The sequence below is a fragment of the Dermacentor andersoni genome, chromosome 1 (assembly GCF_023375885.2).
Source record: "Dermacentor andersoni chromosome 1, qqDerAnde1_hic_scaffold, whole genome shotgun sequence".
In the NCBI taxonomy this organism is placed as follows: Eukaryota; Metazoa; Arthropoda; class Arachnida; order Ixodida; family Ixodidae; genus Dermacentor; species Dermacentor andersoni.
Window position 1 is genome coordinate 213,045,689 of NC_092814.1, and position 19,489 is coordinate 213,065,177.

At 42.7% G+C, this 19,489-nt stretch overlaps 2 protein-coding genes across 3 annotated transcripts in view; one reads left to right on the forward strand and one right to left on the reverse strand.

The window, feature by feature from the left end:
- The window catches only part of LOC126548119 (uncharacterized), a 31,800-nt gene extending 15,350 nt beyond the window's left edge, over positions 1 to 16,450 (reverse strand). The window contains exons 1-4 of one of the 2 annotated variants that reach the window (XM_055063260.2): positions 16,160 to 16,450; positions 14,359 to 14,427; positions 12,837 to 13,115; positions 3,658 to 3,935 (exon numbers count right to left, since the gene is read on the reverse strand). In XM_055063260.2, the coding sequence (XP_054919235.2) occupies positions 3,658 to 3,935; positions 12,837 to 13,115; positions 14,359 to 14,427; positions 16,160 to 16,315 (782 nt within the window). In that variant the 5' untranslated portion in view covers positions 16,316 to 16,450. The remainder of the gene's footprint in view (positions 1 to 3,657; positions 3,936 to 12,836; positions 13,116 to 14,358; positions 14,428 to 16,159) is intronic. The other variant, XM_050196233.3, reaches the window with a different exon arrangement.
- Positions 16,451 to 16,636: 186 nt separating this feature from the next.
- mRpL3 (mitochondrial ribosomal protein L3) lies at positions 16,637 to 17,935 on the forward strand. Its single transcript, XM_050196232.3, has one exon. The coding sequence runs from the start codon at positions 16,676 to 16,678 to the stop codon at positions 17,852 to 17,854; it is 1,179 nt and encodes a 392-aa protein (XP_050052189.1). The 5' UTR covers positions 16,637 to 16,675; the 3' UTR covers positions 17,855 to 17,935.
- The last annotated feature ends 1,554 nt before the right edge of the window (positions 17,936 to 19,489 follow it).

Here is a 19,489-nt window from a genome sequence, read left to right on the forward strand (position 1 = left end):
GCTCTCTTTTCAACAGAAGCCTGCCCATCACTCTTTTCTGGACACTTTATTTCGTAATATAGTAGATTCCCATACCCAGCTGCTATTGGCCAATAGCCGACATCAATTAAGAAGGGCGTTTGGATCAGTGCGCTTCTTCCTACAGTTACTGTGAGTATTTATTGACGCAGTTTAATAAATACACTGAAGTAAGCGAAAATCTGGTTTTGAATTTTGAGAATAATTACGTACTTCCAGAAAAAGCCAACTATCTGCCCATGCTGGGCCGCGGCCACTCATGTAGGAATTAAACTTTTGTCACCCTGCTTATTTGTATCGTAGGTGTCGGGTCGCGCTAATTCCAACTAGGTAGTTTTGAACACTCAACTAGCCTAAAACCACGCAACACTCAAGGTCAGACCACACGCATGCTTGCCGGCGTGCGCTCGCACTTTGCCACTCCTAGTTAGACACCCTGGCAGACTTCACTTTGTATTGAGCTATTGACAGCGCTTCAAAATGCGCAAGTTGGATGTGGCTACTGTCCGTAGTTCAAGCTGGTGCAGGACAAAGCCGGTCTGCACCACATAGCACAGCCAGAGAGGAGCACATGAGCACGAGCGCGCACTCAAGCCCTCTCGTGCACAAAGCAAGTGCTGCGCATATGCACTGCAGTTGCATGTAGCTGCGGTCTGCTATGTAGCATAGATGCCGCAGCCACCATGGGGTGCCGCAACGAGTCTGCTGGCTGAGCGCACTGCGGTTCGCTGTGTCTGGCATGTCGTAGGCACCACTTTAACGAGAATCAAATTTGAACTGCGCACCACGGTGACATTCAGTAGACGGTGCGTTGTGGGCACACCCCGCTCCGTTGTAGCGTCCACAGTGCAAGTCATTGAAGAAGAAGCACCGCGAATGGCATGTTTGATTGGCAATAACTCCTCTTCTGCTGAACGGATTGAAGTACTTTTTGTGGCAAAGTATTTCTGAAATAGTCTAATTTAACTTCAAATGTATTTGTCAACTTTGATAAAAAGTGGTTCAGGGCCCCTTTAACGTTATCTGCAGCCCTATCTCAATGAAAGTGCATCTTATGTTCATATATGCTCCTACATGGCACTCTTAAATTTGCAAGTTTCCCACGTGTTCTCTCTCTTACAGCCATCACGTAGACTTCTCCATGCTGCCAACGTAAACATTGGTCTGACCTACACGTGGAGTCCCATAAGACCTGCGTGAAGGCTGCTAAGCTGTGAGCCATCCATGATTTCTGGAAGCTTGCTTCACAGCTTCTGGCATTAAACATGAGCAAACTAAATTATGTAAATTGATTAAAAGGTTTGAACATCCCAAAGCAACAGAACGGCTACAGGAGATGCTGCATTGAAGGTCTACAAATATTCTGACCATCTGCAGCTCAATGTTCACCCAAAATACAGCACACAGGCATTTTCACATTCCACTCCCACTGGAATATGGCTGCCATGGCCACGAATCAAGCCTGCAACCATATGTTCAGCAGCACAACACCAGAGCCACTGTGTCAGCACAGCGAGTAAATTATGTGAATAGTGTACAGAAAGCCAGAGAGCTGAGGCCTCATGGCAGAGGAATTGTCACACGCACCGACGTTGCAGACACAGTTAACCCCTTAAGTACTATTGCTGACTCTTACTCAGTTACAATTTTGTTTGCAATTAGGGCCGAGAACGAGTCTGGCTCGTCCTCGTGTTCAGACACTAAGTGCCAGCAACAGGATGGGCTGGTCCAATCCATTTTGACGTTCTGGTGAGTTCGCTCGATGGCCGTTAGAGAGGAGGCCTACAAATTCCGTTTGTTAGGTTTGCCCGGTAGAAATTTAAAAAATGGCTGCCATTCACGTGTTGTCGCACCCATCGCAAAAGTGCGGCTTTCATTCGATTAGATCATCAAGCACCGAAGATGATTTGCTTCTGCATGAAAGCATTGACAATGATGGCAGTGTTTTCTGTGCTATAGCAATGACACATCAAGCGACTCTGATGTTGCTCACTACTAAGATAGTTACGATACGGTGAGGCAATGAAGGAAGTTAGATGGACAGAATAAAAGGTGCCTAGATGGCTGGGGAACTAGCATAGCAGTTTATGATTTTGCATGGCACCAAAGCTTTGTTTTCTTCAAGATGCCATCAACCAACACAAAGTTCTTTTGAGAAAAGGCTGAATTATCAGAAGGAAAGCAGTAAAGCTACTGCACAAAGGTGGCCAAAATCATGGAAACAATGTTTCCAATATGCTTATGCTAGCACTATGGCTTCAGCTGTGCTAGCACAATAAATTGTGACCTAAATGCAAAAAAATGAGAAGCCTTCCATTTCTGCTTCAATGTTGTTAAAAGGTGCATTGTGTAACTTAACTCGTTACAGAGCTAATCAAAACTCACAGCAAAATCATGTCATGCAGTTTCATGGGGCAAACTGTTAGCTTAAAGGGCCCCTCACCAGGTTTGATAATTTTGAGCTGACAAGCGCAGAGCATACAATGCGCGATAACATGTCTGCCAAGTATTACATCGCTACGCGCCGCGGAAAGATCTGAAATTTCAAACCGAATGCTGTTTTCCCTTTTCCGCGTGGCCACCGATCTTCAAGCCAGAGGATGACATACACGTGTTAGTGCGCCTACGTACGCGTGTTTGCACTGTGACATCACTCGTGGTGACACGTGATTTCGAGATTTATTCAAGGCAACATCTGTTATTTGTGTAATATGTTGCTTGAACAGATGAAGTAAAGCTTAGAGAAATAATCAAACACACAAGCCGAACGTCTGCATGTTTTTATTTTACTTCGCACCACAGCAAGAGAGATGTAATTCTGCTTGTTCCCACGTCGTGCAGTCGCGCGCGCAGACACCGAAACTCATTTTATACCTTGTTTCAGCACGGGATCATGCTCTGTGATCTGCTTGTGTCTGCCTCAGTATTCGTGTAACACTGACTTATACTGCTAGTCAGGTGTCCTCGTGCACAGCGCGCAAGATCGTGCCCTGCGCGAAACAAGACGATCACAACAGCTTGTGTGTGACGCCAGCAGTGGAAGTGCACTGCGCCACAAAAAAAAAAAAAGCGAGGAGAAAAAAAATTAAGGCAGGGCCCATGATGTATGTCTCATACGATCCTCAAGGTCTGGGATGGGAGAACGCAGGGAACAATGCGAATGGCTAGACGGGGCAAGTGGAGAGAGTGTCTAGCCTGGCAGTGGAGCTCGCCTCCTGAAATCATGGGTTTGCGGCACTAAAATATTTCTGTCTCTGCTATTAATGAGCCGATTTGAAAAATTCTTACGGCAGAACGCTCCCTAGAGGACACGTAACAACTTCCAGCATATAACAGAAGTTTGCTGTGTGGCCTGGTGAGGGGTCCTTTAAGAAACTAGTATTTTTAACAGGTGCAGGTATCGAGAGCCATTAAATTTCTGATACCACACCATGTATATGACGAGCCTGGAAGTTGATTGCACTGTCCTGCTGTAGAAAAAAAATATCTTGAAACACGCTTTTGCACCTTGCTATAGACCACCCATTTTTTACTTTCGATGCATCAACAGGTGAGAAAACCTGCAATTTTTTAACAAATTGCATTTTAACTACGTGCATGCAGAGCAGCAAAAAAAGAAGAGACTGCCAGGCCTCCAACCTTGTGGTGATGCCACGAATGTTGTTCCTGAAGACAATGTTCCTGTTGTACAAGCTGTAGATGTGTGGCTCAGTGAAAAAACGAGGCAAGTGGCCAGCTAGGGCCCGTGATATCCGCTTTAGCTGTTCCTCAGTAGCACGACCAGGATCTGGTAGCTGCTCATTATTGCGTGCCCCTTTCAGAGCAACTGATGTGCCCGCAAACTGCAACACCTCTCGCTCATAATCAGATAGTGCCATCTCTGCTGCCACCCGCCGGTCCACATCAAAGCAGTACACCTGATAATTAGGCAAAGATGAAAAGAAGAAAAAAGAAGAAAGAACAATGAGAGAGACACTTCTAGAGCAACCTGTCCCATCTACACTTGCAAATCTCTAAACAGGGCTACCAACCAACATGCAGCAATTTTAATTTGGATATTTTCAAACTTCCCTTAAGGGGACACTAAAGGAACAAATAAAACCATGCTTGCCAGACAGATTATCCCAATTTACTATACATTCAAGGTTTGTTCCAGGAAAAATTTAAGAATTATTTGTGGAGAAAATCATAGCTGAAATCTGAAGTTCAATATTCATGCATGAACTGCAAAGCTGCAACACTGCCTCTGCAAGTGGCAACATCGCTGTTGCCAATCACGGAAACCCGAAACAAGCAAAAGAGTCGCCACTTGACGTGATCCCAGTAGCTGTGGAGTATTTTTTTAAAAAATAAACAGTTGCATATAAACAAATACTAATCAAGTTAATTGGTATAACAAATGAAATTGAGAAATTCTATATATTAAGTGTCCTTTCTCAATTTTGTTTCTATCATGTTATCAAGTATTACTGCCACCAGTATCACAAAACGTGCAACTTCCGCTCTTGGATCGCCTAGTGTTTTTCTGTGACAGCATCTGGTTAAGCAGCGGCTGGACCAGTAAAATTTTATTCATCGTGGGAGCCTGAAAGCTGTGCACACAGGACATCTTTAACAGGAAAAAACAATACAATAAGCCAGTTTTCTCTCTAGGGAGCATTCAAAGCATTTTCTACACCATTTTTCCAAGAAGAATTCAAGTGTTAATAACCACCAACACTCCTCCGTCCACTTTCTACATTGATGCAAAAAGCTTGAACAAAAGTTTTTTTTCCAAATTGCAAAGAACAAATGGCAAATGTCTTTGATGTATGCTGTTTCAGGGGCTTCAGCAGTATAGAATGTCACAGTAACAGTGAAGGCACGCAATTTAGTGATAAATGAAACAATATGCAGCTGGGTTTGGCACCAGGACAGAGTGCAAAATGCATGCAGCACTAGCTAACTGAATGTTTGGTACGATAGTAAAATCATAAAAGAATGAATATTCTCATATTCATAGCTCATCTTCAGGCACATAATGATGTGCAAGTCAAGATAACAAAGCTGACTAATAAGACTGCAACATACTTCCTCAGCTAGTCGAGAAGGTACTACAAACAACCTGTTTCACAAGCACAGAATTAGTGCCTGCGCATCACCATTTGTTTTTCACTCAAGCACAGGCTTAGTGGTGATCGAATGCATGGCAGATGTGCAAGTCAAAATATGTTTATTCTAGCATAAAGCTCACATGATCGAGTCATGCAGCACAAGGCAAATCAACGGGAGCTTCAATAAGTGAAAATTGGATGAATAAATATGGCAAAATGCCAAAAGAAAATAAAACTAACCTGCCTCTACATGCACTACTGGTGTACTACTGACTTAAATTAATCACGAAATAAGTGTGCTGAACAAGGTGCAAAAATAAATAAAAGATCAAAATAAGTAGAGACTACAGGGCATTTGAATTCAATGCCCACACTCGTTCCATTCACCCAAAACAATATGCCATTTCACAATGGGTACTGTGTGTCACCACCTTTACCTTTAGCAGTAGACTTCCATTAACTCGACTCCAGTTAATTCAATTCTTCAGTTAATTCAATCCCGGCCGGCGCCCATGCCATTTAGGTGCACCAAAACTCATTATTTAGATACTTTGTCGTATAATTAGAACTTTACCAGTCGGCATGCACGCACCTGACCCCTATGGTGACCTCTTTATTGGCAGCGTCTATCGGCAGAGCTTGGGGGAAAGTCAATGTATTGAACACGCAAGTCTCCCGTCAAAAACCGCTATTTTCGGCCTGCCCTAGAAAGATTTTCAAGAAATAACCATAGCTCAAACTGTCTGATTACAGCATTTATCCAATTATAAAACTTTTTTTAAAAATAAATTTGGGCCAAAAATTGCCTGGTCAGCGTTTGTATGCTTTGCCGCATAACACCGACGTATTGCAGCGAACTTTAGAAAACTGGCTGCCATTGTTTAACACATATTAGACCCTTGCCCATTTTTCTTGCTAAAAGAAATGTGGGTGCACCTTAGATTTCTACTTGGTTTAGGTGCTTCAATGCGATGTCTACTTTAGTTTTTCTACTTTGGAAACATAGAAAGTGGTTGCGTGTCTGATTTGGGAGCGTGTTTGAATCGGACAAGTACTGCCTAATGAATCATTGGAGTGTTTTTGTCTTTCTTCTGCATCCTGTTTAATTCAACACGGCGGATAATTCGACCAATTTTGTCGGTCCTGTCAGGGTCGAATTACAAAAGTCGACTGTAGATTCTCTTCAAGCACTAGGGTAGTCACGCTGTGCTGTGAACAATACGAGGGCTACGGGATGAGATGCACAAGAAAGACCAAATGCTACAGAGGATTTCATAGCGGACAGTGTGTGTACTTCAACCATCTGTGGTTATTAAGCAAGCAATGAAGTCCCAGCACATACCTAGGTGTTGCACACAATTTCCTCTCATCAAACTATGGCTGCGAGATGGCCTTGAAATGAACCCACATACCTAAGCTCTACAGCAGAGTTCCGAAGTCACTGCACCACACAAATATGCAAATGGGAGGAGAAGTCAAGTAGATTCAGCCCTCAGCTTTCGAAAGCTTGCATTTCGAAAACAGCTTTTATTTATTTCTTCAGCTATATCTATGGCCCAAATTTATCAAAGCCAACACGCCTGAGAAGCTTCCAAACAACTGCAGTCACAAGCAGCACGAAAGGTTGTTTTGCCAAATTTTCCAACAATACTTTGGAAATGCATAGCTTCAAAAAGTATTTCATAAACAATACCTTGCTGTGTCATACACTATGAACTTTTTTTCCTACCTGTCGCAGGTGCGCAAAAGGCTATGACAAATTAATTACTTACAGGTATAAATTGTGGCATTCATTTGTTAAGACATCCACTTGTTAAAAATTGTGGTTAGGTCAGCTGGTAGAGCAAATGCCCAGAAAGAAGGAGGTGCCAGTTTTGATCCCCAGACTAGGTCAAAACTTTCAACAACTGCAAAGTCTTTCTGAAATGTTATTCACCTATGTACACCCGGCCACGGAAGTTTATGGACCACGGGATCTCAGAAAATGTTTAATTCCAAAGCAGCCTGTAGCAATAGCCAGTAAAACTGTATACTACAATGTTATTAGCATATTATAGTCGAGGCCTGAAATGCAAATACCAGGCCGCGTTGCGAGGCTGCGGAGATATTCAGACTTTTCTCACATTTCATGGTCCGTATATTTTGTGGCCGGGTGTACAGTATAGCAGGAAGTCTGGCTCTCAGTCTCGAGACTTTAAGACCTCCTTCAACATTTATGTATTTTTATGCGGTGTATCACATGTATTCTGATAATAAAATCTGAAATCTTAAACGAGCAATATGGGTTTTTACAGTTTTCTGCTACAGTCTCGTAGGCGCCAAGTTTCCCTATCATCAATTGTAAATCTAGTACTAGCATACCTGCCAATTGGTGAACTTAAAACTAATGAAAATGCTGTAATCACAAAGGAGGGGAGGGCATACCACACCTTCTTAAACAATGTTGGCCCTGATCACACACCTTTTGTGGGATGCATGCGCACTTTTTAAAGATTATTCCATGCAGCCCTCTAGATGGAGCACATAAGCAGCACCAAAGTTGAAACAGCTGCGACTGATAAGGAACACCATGTTAATAGATCACAGTGACTTTTTCAACCACTGCACTGTAGCCAATATTGCCTGCTTCAGGAACTTGTCACAATAAACTTGCCTGAAGCAAGTACCCCTCTTGTATATAAAGGGTGGCGCAGTCACCATTTCTTGCCTGCATTTGCTTGCAATATTGTGCTGCCCCTTCTTTTAACCCCTTTAAAACTTCTTTGTCAGCAGTAATTTTTCATAAAACCTGACTCAACATTTGTGAAATCGTAGAACAATTCGTAAACATTACAAAAGAAGTCCGGAGAGTTGGCAGGTATACACCAGTTTCAGCACGTTCATCTCCCAAATCTGTCCCAAAATAAAACTGCGCTCTGCCACAACATGAAACCAACAGAGGAAGCCAGAAAAAGCATAGTGGAAATGAGCTGTTGTTTTTAAGTGAAATGTAGAAATAATAAAGAAGGAAATGAAAGCAAACAACTTGCTGCCATTGGCAATTAAACGCATACCTTCCACATTATCCATGTCATACTCAATGCTCTACTGCACATAAACACATGCACAATACGGAAGATGGGGGTTCAGCTCGTACCAGGGGCAAGTTGTCTTTTCGTCCACTATCCTTTTCCTTATCATTTCTACATATCAATTAAAAACAACAGTTAATCTTCCTTATCCTGGGCTTCATTGCCTGTTAGCTCAGATCAAGCCCCTCAGTTTCCCTTAGTCTCACTAACTGTGTTCCATCTGATTTTGTACAGCAGTGTGCAAGGAAGGCTCTCTGGGAAAATAAGAAGTGGAATGCCAATGCCCTTCTCTGCAAGTGCAGTGATTATGTTAATCTGGTAATGGGCATCAGGATTTCAACTAAGTGAAACATGCCTAGAGGTCTGACCAGCTTCAATTCTGAGAACTTGCAACGTGTGCCCTAAGGTAATGAAAAAGTTATATGGTGAATACAATAAATAGTTACCATGGCTATCACAAATTTCACTGAGATGTTAGCTGCGGGTAGTAATGTAAAAAAAAAAGACGACTTTCATTGTCACTACAATGCCTTCAAGAAAAATGGCCATTCTTTCTTTCATACCTCTGAGTGGCACTGGCTAACACTCGCGGAGCTAGATGTAGTACACATAAATACCCAAGTTAGCAGACGGATTGATGGCTGTCGTAGCACAACTGGAAGTTCATTGCATGCGTAATGCAAAGGTTGTGGGTTCGGTCCCACTGGTGACAAGTTATCTTTTCGTGCACTTTCATTTCCCCTTTTCTTCATTATCTCCTACACTTCAATTTCAACCACAGCTAATTACCCCTATGCTTTCATTGGGTTCATTTCCTGCCGGCATTATATGGTTGTGATTAACGAAAATCAAGCCCCTTTATTTGCCTTCTCGTTCTCTCTGGAAGCAAGCCACATATATACACTTCATTTTCTACAGTGCTGGTAAGTCAGAACTGGAACATTACTGCATTATGCCACATATTTTGAAGGTCTAATTCTAGAAACTGTTGCTAAGAACATTTCTGCTAAATAAATATTACTTCATTACTGACATGTGCTCCTAAGCAATTACTTACTAAGTTAATCAGTGAAACATAGTTAGCTCACAACAATCTTGCAATTTTTCTTTCAGGTATGTCTGCCTCTTCCAGTAGTCCAACTGGTGTGACAGTTGATGTACTCTGCCACAGAACATCTTCATTACATGTTTTCACTAAAATAGATAACCCAGTACATCACACCAATAAGTGACAAACGGCCATATGCCAGTGTGGAATCGATTATAAAAGCACCTGTTTACTGTATATTCTCAAGTAAGGGCCAGAACTTTTTTTTTTTTTTGCAAATTTGGGTCCAACTTTCTTGGAAGGGACCCATACATGAATAAAAAGTAAATAAATTTGCATCTCCTGGCAAAAAATGACATGCTTGCCATCATGTGCAATGACCTTGGGAAGCCTTCATCTAAGCTTTGTTTGCTGCCCCATTTGCCATCATTGGCAGACAATCATGGAGAAGGAACAGCTGGAATCTGGTTTGCCAGAAGCACACTGGTACAAGATGAACCCATCCGCAGACATGGGCTTGGATGTAGCACCGCAGGTAATGTGTGATTAAAACACTACCACAGCTTTCACAAAAATGTTAACAGTGTGTAACAGTCGATAGTGCCTGCATACATTTAAGCTAACATGGGAGCAATGAAAGCTCATTGCACAAACGTGTGCAGTACATACAAAGTGTGGAGCCCATGGCCAACACCACACATATGTTGCACAAACCCGTATGCACAAAGCTACAGGAAAAGCAGCAGGGAACCGGAACATAATTTTGCCAGTGCTTAGTTGACGAACTGTGGAAACAACCGAAGAGAAAACTGAAGAACAATCTACTGTGTCGATATCGCTACATGGTCATGGCTGACGAGGTGTGCAAATGAAAAGGGCGTGCTGCCCATACATGAATAATTTTTTTCTGAGATACTTAAGCCCAAAATTAGGGGTATGGCCCTTACACAAGTGTATGCAATATTTGTCCACAAATAGGTGACCTTACATGGGTGTCCTGGTTACACATCAATAGGCTTATCCAGATATGAAACAAGCATGATGGTGCAATGCATGTTCCGGCTGAAAATAGACGCTCGAACAAGGTTACAAAAAAAAAAGTTGACATTTTGTCCTTAGCCATTAAACTGGTTGTGAACATTATGCAAGGTGTCATTGTAACAGCTGGCAGCACTCTCTTTCCACCAGACCTCTACACTCACTTTTGCACCATATTATCAATCTAGCAGTGCAAACGAATATTTGTTCTGTCAGAGATGGCTTGTCCAAGGATCTGTGAGAGTCTACAAACCAGCAGCACAACATTATCAACCCAAGGGCGCCAGCCCAAAGAGTTTGACAGAACACATGGGCAACATTTGCTGCAGTAACCATTCAGAATGCAAAGCTGACACCCTAAGGCACAGAACATCCTATTTCTCCATTCCCTACTGACGCTCAAAACCATTTCAAAGCCTCGCAACATCTGGCAGGCTTCCAGGGGTCAAGTCATAGAAGAGAATTACCGTGCCATAAAAGGGGCACAAGTTGTCGAACAGCGTGCCGCTCTCTATATCCATTCCTACATAGCTCTAAGCAGTTAACTACTGTATTTAAGCGTCCGCACCAAAAATGCAAAAAATTTAACAGTAAAGCCAGGCTGTGGGTTATATGCGAATATTGCCTTAAGATCTGGTTTCAAGCTGCTTTGTGAAGCCACACCACAAGGCACGGTTCTCCACCATTAAAACCTTCATTATCTCCCAGGGAACCCCATGCTATCGCCACCCCTGCGTGTTGAAGCTCCCTCTCCACTACTTCATGGTTGCCCATTCTTCTCTTTACGGGTCGCCATTTTTGCACTTAGTAGTAAGCAAATAGTGCACGTGGCACTGGCAAATCAGAACTCGGATCACAATGAGCATGCTCAACGACCATCCTTTTACAGCGTAGCAAAAGCTGAAGAGTATCATCATCACTGAAGAGGGGGGAAACAGAGCCACTGGCCAAAGATACGATGCGGACAAGTCATGCATTTGCAAATGGAGACTGTTTTTGTAAAGATGTGAGCATTTCACTAAATTTTCACTAAAGAACTTTATAATTAGCAAAATATAAGGGGACATGTTGCAATTGTGGAATTGAAGTCAACCAGTATTTCAAGGAAAACCTTTATAGAAAAACTTTGGGCCTAACACCTGTTTCGAGAAATATGAACTCGAAGTGAACTGTGAAATGCATTGTAATTGACTCCAGTTTTTCAGTACTTATTTCTTGAAACTGGTGCTGATTTCCAGCAAAAAGGTAATTATAAGTAGTAGCGGACTTCGATTTTGCAATTTGCATGACCCGTAAATCATTAATTAAAACAAACATAGTTGCAGATTGCTAATTAATAATCATGTTGGCAATTATTATACAAATTCTGATGCCTACTGGTGCAACAAAGCTTGATCAATAAAAATTATTTTGCATATTATGCTGGAGGAAAATTTGTTCCAGCAAATGACCCCCTCCCCCCCCCCCCATGTACCTCTCTGCTCAAAAGTTGTATGACAATTAGCAGACTTGAACGCTTTTTAACTAATGGTTCCGCCACTCTTCAAGGCACGGGTCCTGTAATGGTGCGATTACCTCTTTCTTGGTCATTGTAAGATGGCCATTTCTGGGTTTTCTCAGTAAATATGCTTTTATCATTGCAGAAAGTTCATTAGGCTAAACTGCAGAACATAAAAAACGGATTATGTTTATCATGTCAATGACTCCACTATCAAGCAACACTTTTTAGAAAAGCAAACAAAGCTTTTTAACAAAATTTTCTGCAAAAAAACATGTTGCGCACTGCACTGCTCATAATAAGACCGGGACATAATTATTCCTTTGTTATACAGGTCACTTCAATGTAGAGGCGTCACTGTAGAGGTGCTTGGGCTGTAACAAGCACTTTGGTAGATCTCACAATCTCCTCTAGAGCCACTCCTTTCCACAACCCATCCTCATCATTAGACATTGATCTATCTAAAATATGCACCCAGGCATAATTACTACTGCCATTACACATACTTTATGACCTTCTTTATCTGCAAGACAACAGAAAAATGCTGAATATTGATTAAGTGCTTCACGCCACTCAAGCATAAGATGACAAGATCCACTAAGCTGAAAAATTTGCAGCGGCAATGGCACATATTCACGTGCCACAAATGTTGATGTGCTGCTAGTAACAAACAAAAACATGCATAAAATCTTAAAGAATGATACAACAGATCCATCTAGCATTGAAAACTACACTCACCGGTTCTCACACAGAGTGTTGTAAACACCACAGTTGTAAACAATGAACATTTATGCAACTGTTTTAAACATTGCTGCCTCGTGGAGAAGCAAAAACAAAGTATGAAAACAACTTTACAGTATCTCTACTATCTACGTAGCCACGACAATCATAAATTGGCACCTGGAATGAGGTGAAGTGGGCAAACTAGCTGCATAAGAAATTTTAACTTTACAGCATTTTGCCGCCCATCATGTCACCTTTAGAATGAGTAAAAGCTCTAAGAAAGTGATGAGGCAAACTGCACGAGTGTCTTGACTCACATATACAAGGGACAAAAGCTGTAATCTCACCTTGTATGGGTAGGCATCTAAATATCCAGACAAGACCGTTGTATGCACTCTGCAAACTACGCCTGAAGATTTTGTATCATCGTCCCCACTTCGGAGTTCAAAAAATGTGAAAGGGGCCTGTTCCTCCCGGTTGACCAGTTCTGGAGCAATGACATCATTTGTGACGACCTCGGGCAGTGAATGTGCAGCAGGGAGGCACATACTGGAACTGCGGCATGTGCTCTGGAGGGAAGTGCCTCCCAGGACTTGAGGCAACACAGCAGCATGCTTTGCAATGACCTGTCCGGGAAAGATGCAGGACAGAAGGAAACCTCAGTAGCTATATCAATTTAGCTCCATTACATTTATGAAAAATGGTGCAGCTCAGCACAGAAAAATATGCAGTCTTTTGTTGCAGTATTATCTCATACATACAACATTTCAACATGCAGAAAGTATTTGTGGAAAAGTTAATGTATAAATACGAAACCAACATTTCTTCCCTCTCTGCTCACTTCAATATAATGCTTTATTCTGTAAGGCCTATGTAAACACTATACTGAAACATAAGAACCAGCCCCATGAGCAGCCATATGTTGGTCAAGACTGCAATATGCCACAGAACAAAGTTTGCCCAGTGCTCTGGGAATAATATTTCTGTTAACTTTTGTTGCTATTAAGTAATTCAGTAGCCAATTCTACCTGAATTCTCAGCTCTCCTGTACTTGGTGGTTTCGATGCACCAACTGTGTGTAGCCATTGTGCTGGCTTTTTGTAGCAGACAAATGGCGACGCATGTGTTGATTAGTGGTCTCCCACTTGTTATAGAATGCCGTGCAGGCACAGACTGGCAGCATTGAAAAAAATTCTATTGTTCATTGAAAGTAACAAGTTACAAGGACCATCCATGAAGTAAGTTCCGATTGTTCTTAAACGAGGCATAAAGAGCAGAAAGAAGCAGTGTTTATATTATCCAATAGGTGATACACCGTCTATATTTAGGGATGGAAACCATTCTTTTGAAGGAATTCTTTGAAAGACAGTACCGCTTTGTGTGCCGTGTCACGCTAAGTGACATGCGCTAGTTTGGCACTTTAGGAGCAGTCTTCTTTTATGTAAAATGGCTGCCTCGGTACTATTTCCCAACAGATGCAAATTTCCTAGCATAATCTGGCTGGCCATCCATCATCACAGCGGGTCTTATGGAAAGTAGGCGGTAAGCAACTGAAAAAAATATATATATTAAATAAAAAATTGACGCTTGATAATTAATTTTTCTCCCCATTTCCAGATATTAGCCACCCCCTGCCACCCAAGATTGTCACAATTTTTGGTAGAGCAACTTTTTCTCAGAAACATTGCAGCTCAGGCAGAGTTGACATCCTAAGAGGTTTCAGTCACTGGCAGCAGTTTAGTATGACACATTCCTTCAAAAGGATGGTTCACATCTACAAAAACAGCCAATGCATCACGCTATCCAACAATATTATAAAAACGCTTTTTATCATGCTTATGCCTTATTTAAAAATCAACTGGAATTTACTTTCGGGACAGCCATCGTACACATATTAGGTTTTTTCTTTGACCTCTCAAAGTGGCAGATGGTGCCTCCCTGCACATGTCAAATGGAACACTCTGAAGCATGACAGTAATAGCAGTTTGTCAAGTCTGCATTAGATGCAGATTGCGCCATCTTCCGGCACAAAATTTACTTCCACCTTACTTGAAGCAGATGGTAAACACACATTTTTGCGAGCAAAATACCAAATGCAACGTTTTTGGAATAGTGTGACTTTTCAGGCTTCCATCTTCCTTGAGCAAACACTTTATTTTAAACTTTGCACCATACATTAGCTAAATAAACATTTCTTGAAGAATTCATTCCCTTTAAGGATGACAAGTACACACAAGGACAAAAAGGAAATGCTGAACTGAGCTTGGTTCTCATGGGTAATGCTGCGGGAAAATTCAGACACTGTGTAGCCGTGGTGTAGCCAGAAAGTTTTGTTTGGTGGGAGCTGTTCGAGGTGGGGGGGAGTCGGGTGCAGAGGCTGAATACCCATTGCAACAACTGACCAACAGGAGACTTGATAAAATGGCAGCTCAGACTGACATAACCCTCATGGTACTTTGCCATGGCACCTCATGGTGCTCAGGAAATGCTGATAAAATTGCTAAGGGGTGAAAGTTAAATCCTGATAATAAATTTACTATAGCTCCCCAATCGTCCCATATTTATTCTGGGTCCTCAGTCTCAATTATCAAGTTATGAACTCAAAAATCCCACATTTAAATGCAAACTGCTCAATTTTTTTTTTTTATGTATGATATTTTGTGATTTGCACACTGAAAACTGAAGATTGTCTGTTCCCATAACCTTGGCTACACATTCCACCAAGACAACTTGTTTCTCAAACCGATTTGACCAGCAAGAGTCCTCAAGAGAGCTAAAGCGTAATCCATAACGACTACTACTGAGCAAAGGTAGGCACAAATAACCTCCCAAGGCTGGACCTCACCTCCAAATGAGATTGGATGACCTCATTTAACTTCATCCCATGAAATTGAGATGCTGCTTTCAGATCTCACCTCGATTTTCAGTCACTGACAGTGACCTCCTCTCAACTTCATTATTCAGGTGTTTCGTGTTAGCAGTGATGAAAGTGAAAAAATAGGTTTAACGTTTAACTGAACCTCCAATTTAAACTAACACCTTTACAATTTCCAGTATATAAAGCAGCCTTTCAAAAACTTATCAACAATTGACCTTAGAATGTTACCGATGCATTTGGCCCTTACGTTGCGAGTTTGTGCTTACGTTTCTTCTACTGTGTGCGAGTTATTTATTTCCCTTATATAAGCGGGGAGGAGGTTAAGTGGGGGAGGGAATGAATCAAGGAGCGTAGCCTCTGAATAGACTTCGAGCGTGGCAAGCGGTACAAATGACAGAACGAAACCTCGCGCCCCGTTTCTGCCACACCACAGTGTTTATAACTATGGGTAATGCATAAAATTGTCATTTTCGTCTGTTGCAATGTTCAAGCTACGGTAACATGGGAATCGTCGCTCACAATGGATTTGCCAGCAGCCAACCAATAATTAATATAAGTACCCCCGATGAGTTCGTTAAAGGTAACACACTATTTAAAGAACGCGGCATTATGTACAAGAGTTCCCAAGCGGCAAGTGACTTGTTTCCAGCACGTCGAATGAATCGCACGTTACGTAGGAGACGGTGTCAACTAGCTAGCATGCACACGCAAGCTCACGCGATAGCAGAGGCGACAGATTTGAAACTGCGCAAGAGGATAAAAAAAGAAGCACAACAAAAGGGCAAGAATCACCTTCGTGCCTTGGCTAGAGGTTAGGGTTACATAGCAATTGCATGGCGTTGCAGCAGTCAGGGTCAGAAGACCGGTATGGGACCTGATGTTGCTAGTCTTCACAGTCCCCAACGCACTGTTCAAAGAACCCTTAAGTGCTCGGAAACACACGGCCATATCACGCAGGAGAGCGCCAGTGAGCAAAAGACTGAAAAGCAGTGACGAAAACCTTTAAATACGCTCAGAAAGTATACACATGCCCGACGACTTAAGGCAGCAGGAAACTCGCTACTGCTGCTGCCGGTCAATGTTGGCTGGTTGTCCCGAAAATCGGCTAAAGCTGTAAAAATATTGTAAATCCCACTGCAAAACGCAAATATTAACTTTTATGGCAATTATAATAACACATTATTAAACAAATAAAAGTTATAGCATCAGTAATTCTTGCAAAATGTCTTTGTGAAATACGTTTTGCACTACCTGCTTGGCGGCGCCGGCTGCATCCGTGTTTCGCCTGTGGACCCATGTGCGCCGGCAATGGCGTGGTATGTTGCTGCGCTCTCTCAAATTAGGCTGTTTTCTGGGTTCCCCGCCCGTAATGTTTTATCGTCTCAGACGTTTGCACCATGCGTGGCCATCGCATGCAACATCCAATGCCGCCACAAAACGTCTACTACTGTCAAAAGGCGAAAAACTTATCCTTTCCACTGGTGGGCACCGCGCAGGAGAAAAGTGAGGGACCAGGACCACATCCTGCCCGAGAACTACACGTTTCTCCAAGAGGTCGCACAGAAGAAATACCTGCAGCCAGGCGAAAGTCCGCTTAGGGAGGAACCATGGCCTGTGGCGACTTGGACGCCGGAGTCGCGCAGGACCGGAGTGATCGGCCGCAAGATAGGCATCTACCCCATGTGGACAAACACGGGCAAGCGGATAATGACCACGTTGATACAGGTCTTGGACAACCATGTAATTGAATACTTGCCTCCAGAGCAATACGCGAAGACGCGGTTTGGTTTCCGGGCGCAGGGCCTCGGCTGCTTGATAGTGGGTGCTGGCAGTATTGATCCCATGAACTTCAAGGCACCTTACCTGAAGCTCTTTGAAAAGTCTGGCGTAATGCCCAAAAAGAAGCTTACGCGGTTCCTGATCACTCCGGATGCGGCCCTTCCGCCTGGGACACCGCTGACGGCGGCCCATTTTCGGGCGGGCGACTACGTGAATGTGTACGGCAAGACGCGGGGCCACGGTTTCCAAGGTGTGATGAAGCGATGGGGTATGAAAGGCGGCCCGGCCACGCACGGCACGACCAAGTCACACCGGCGATTAGGAGCCATCGGCGGGCCCCGTGGCATCATCCAGAAAGGGAAGCGGATGCCGGGACACATGGGCCAGGAGAGGCGACTGCTCGCTGGACTCCGTATCTGGCGCATTAACACACAGCACAACGTACTTTTTGTGCACGGTCCTGCGGTGCCAGGCCATACGCTGGCGCTCGTGAATATCTACGACTCGAAGCATGGCAAAAAGGGCCATTCAGCCGATGACCCGCCACCATTCCCTACGTACTTTCCGGATGCCGCGCATCCTTTGCCAGAGGAAATGTACGACAAAGAGCTGCACCCATTTGAAGCACCGTCAGTCACATTTGAGGATGATGAAGTGCAAGTTAAAAAGAAAGCCAAGGTCAAGGCCAAAACCAAGAGTCGAAAGTAGTCATGTGCTATCTGACTGGCACTGCAACATGAGCACAGAACTTATTTCATTGTAGAATAAACCAATGTTCACATTATCTGAGTCAGAGTCAGCTACTCTTTTATGGAGCAATACATATGCAGACACATTATGTATAGACAGTAGATATTCGAACCTTGTCTTAAGCAGTATCTGCATAAGTTTGGAGGTGTTTTAAAGACAGCAATTCTAGAAGCCTGTTATAGCAACTCAGTCAGGCTCAAATCCTGGTGGCTGCATTTCACTGAGTGCAAAATGCAAGAATGCCTGTGTTCCATGCATTGAGTGCACGTTAAAGATCCACAGGTGGTCAAAATTTCCGGAGTCCTCCACTATGCCATGCCTAGTGATCGTATTGTGGTTTTGGCATGTTAACTGCATAATTGTTTTCTTTTTAGCAACTCTTTATGCTCCACTACATTAAATGTAAGCAATGGTGCCACTTGAACTTTTGGTGTCAAAACAACTCGGTGAAGTGATTGGATTAATTGAGTTAAAATCCCAAAGCAACACATTGGCTGTGAGCAACGTTGCAGTGAAGGGCTTCAGTTTAATTTTGACCACCTAGGGCTTTTTAGTGTGCTCTGAAAGCTCGTGGGCTTGAGCACTTTTGAATTCTGTCTCCGAAATTTGGCTGGAGCTGCTGCTAGAGATTGATGCAGCAACCACATGTTCATCTGTAGAGGGCCTTAGCCACTGAACTACCAAGCTGAAATAATCAGTGTAGGAAAAAGTCAAACCAGGTATACCTATTTTCCTAAATGAAAGCAACCATTGTTATGCGATTACAGTCCCAAAAAAGTCACAGTTTCGCCAGAGAGGCGAAGCATCGATTGGGATAGCGAATTAGTATACAGCTATACGGAGTAAGGAAAGTAGTTTTATTGGCTGTATAAACTAAACATTCACTTGCTAACTGAATTAAGCATGGTGCAAACATGAACACATCACACTTGATGAGAACGGATCGGGATCGCAGTCAAAACGCTGGCCTCTGAATGTGTGATCTTGGATCGACATTTACATCAGGGGACTTTATTATTGCTTCTGTCTTTATGTTGTTTATTGATAGGTTAAACTTTTCTTTCAGTTTGGAAGCAGTCATGTTCACATAAGTTTTCAAAGTGGCCCTGCTTGTAAAAACATGACCAAGCATTTAGCTTGGTCATGTATATTTGTTATGTATGTTTCAAGTACATTTCAATTTTGCAAGAGTGTTCAGTGCGATGTCTCAGTGGAGTGATGGGAATGCTCTTAATGCACTCAAGAAATATGTGACGTGAAAAGAATTCTGACTGAAGGCACGCCATTCCTTTCATTGCATCTCCTTCAACTGGCTTAGCTAGCCAAAACACACTGAAAATTATATAGTAATTAAAACTAATTGTACGACAGTGCAACACCTGGTTTAATATAGAGTGATGTGGGGAATGTTCCTTGACACCATACGAGAATCGCAAAACTATATTTTTATACCCCTAACTTTTCTCAGTATAAGCTCATTGTCATTTGTGGTTGCAAAGTTCTGCCATCTTTTCTTTCTTCTAGTGGTAGGAGATTCACTTATCTATGTCTAGTAAAGTTTTGCAGAATGTGCGGATCAGGGAATATGTCTTG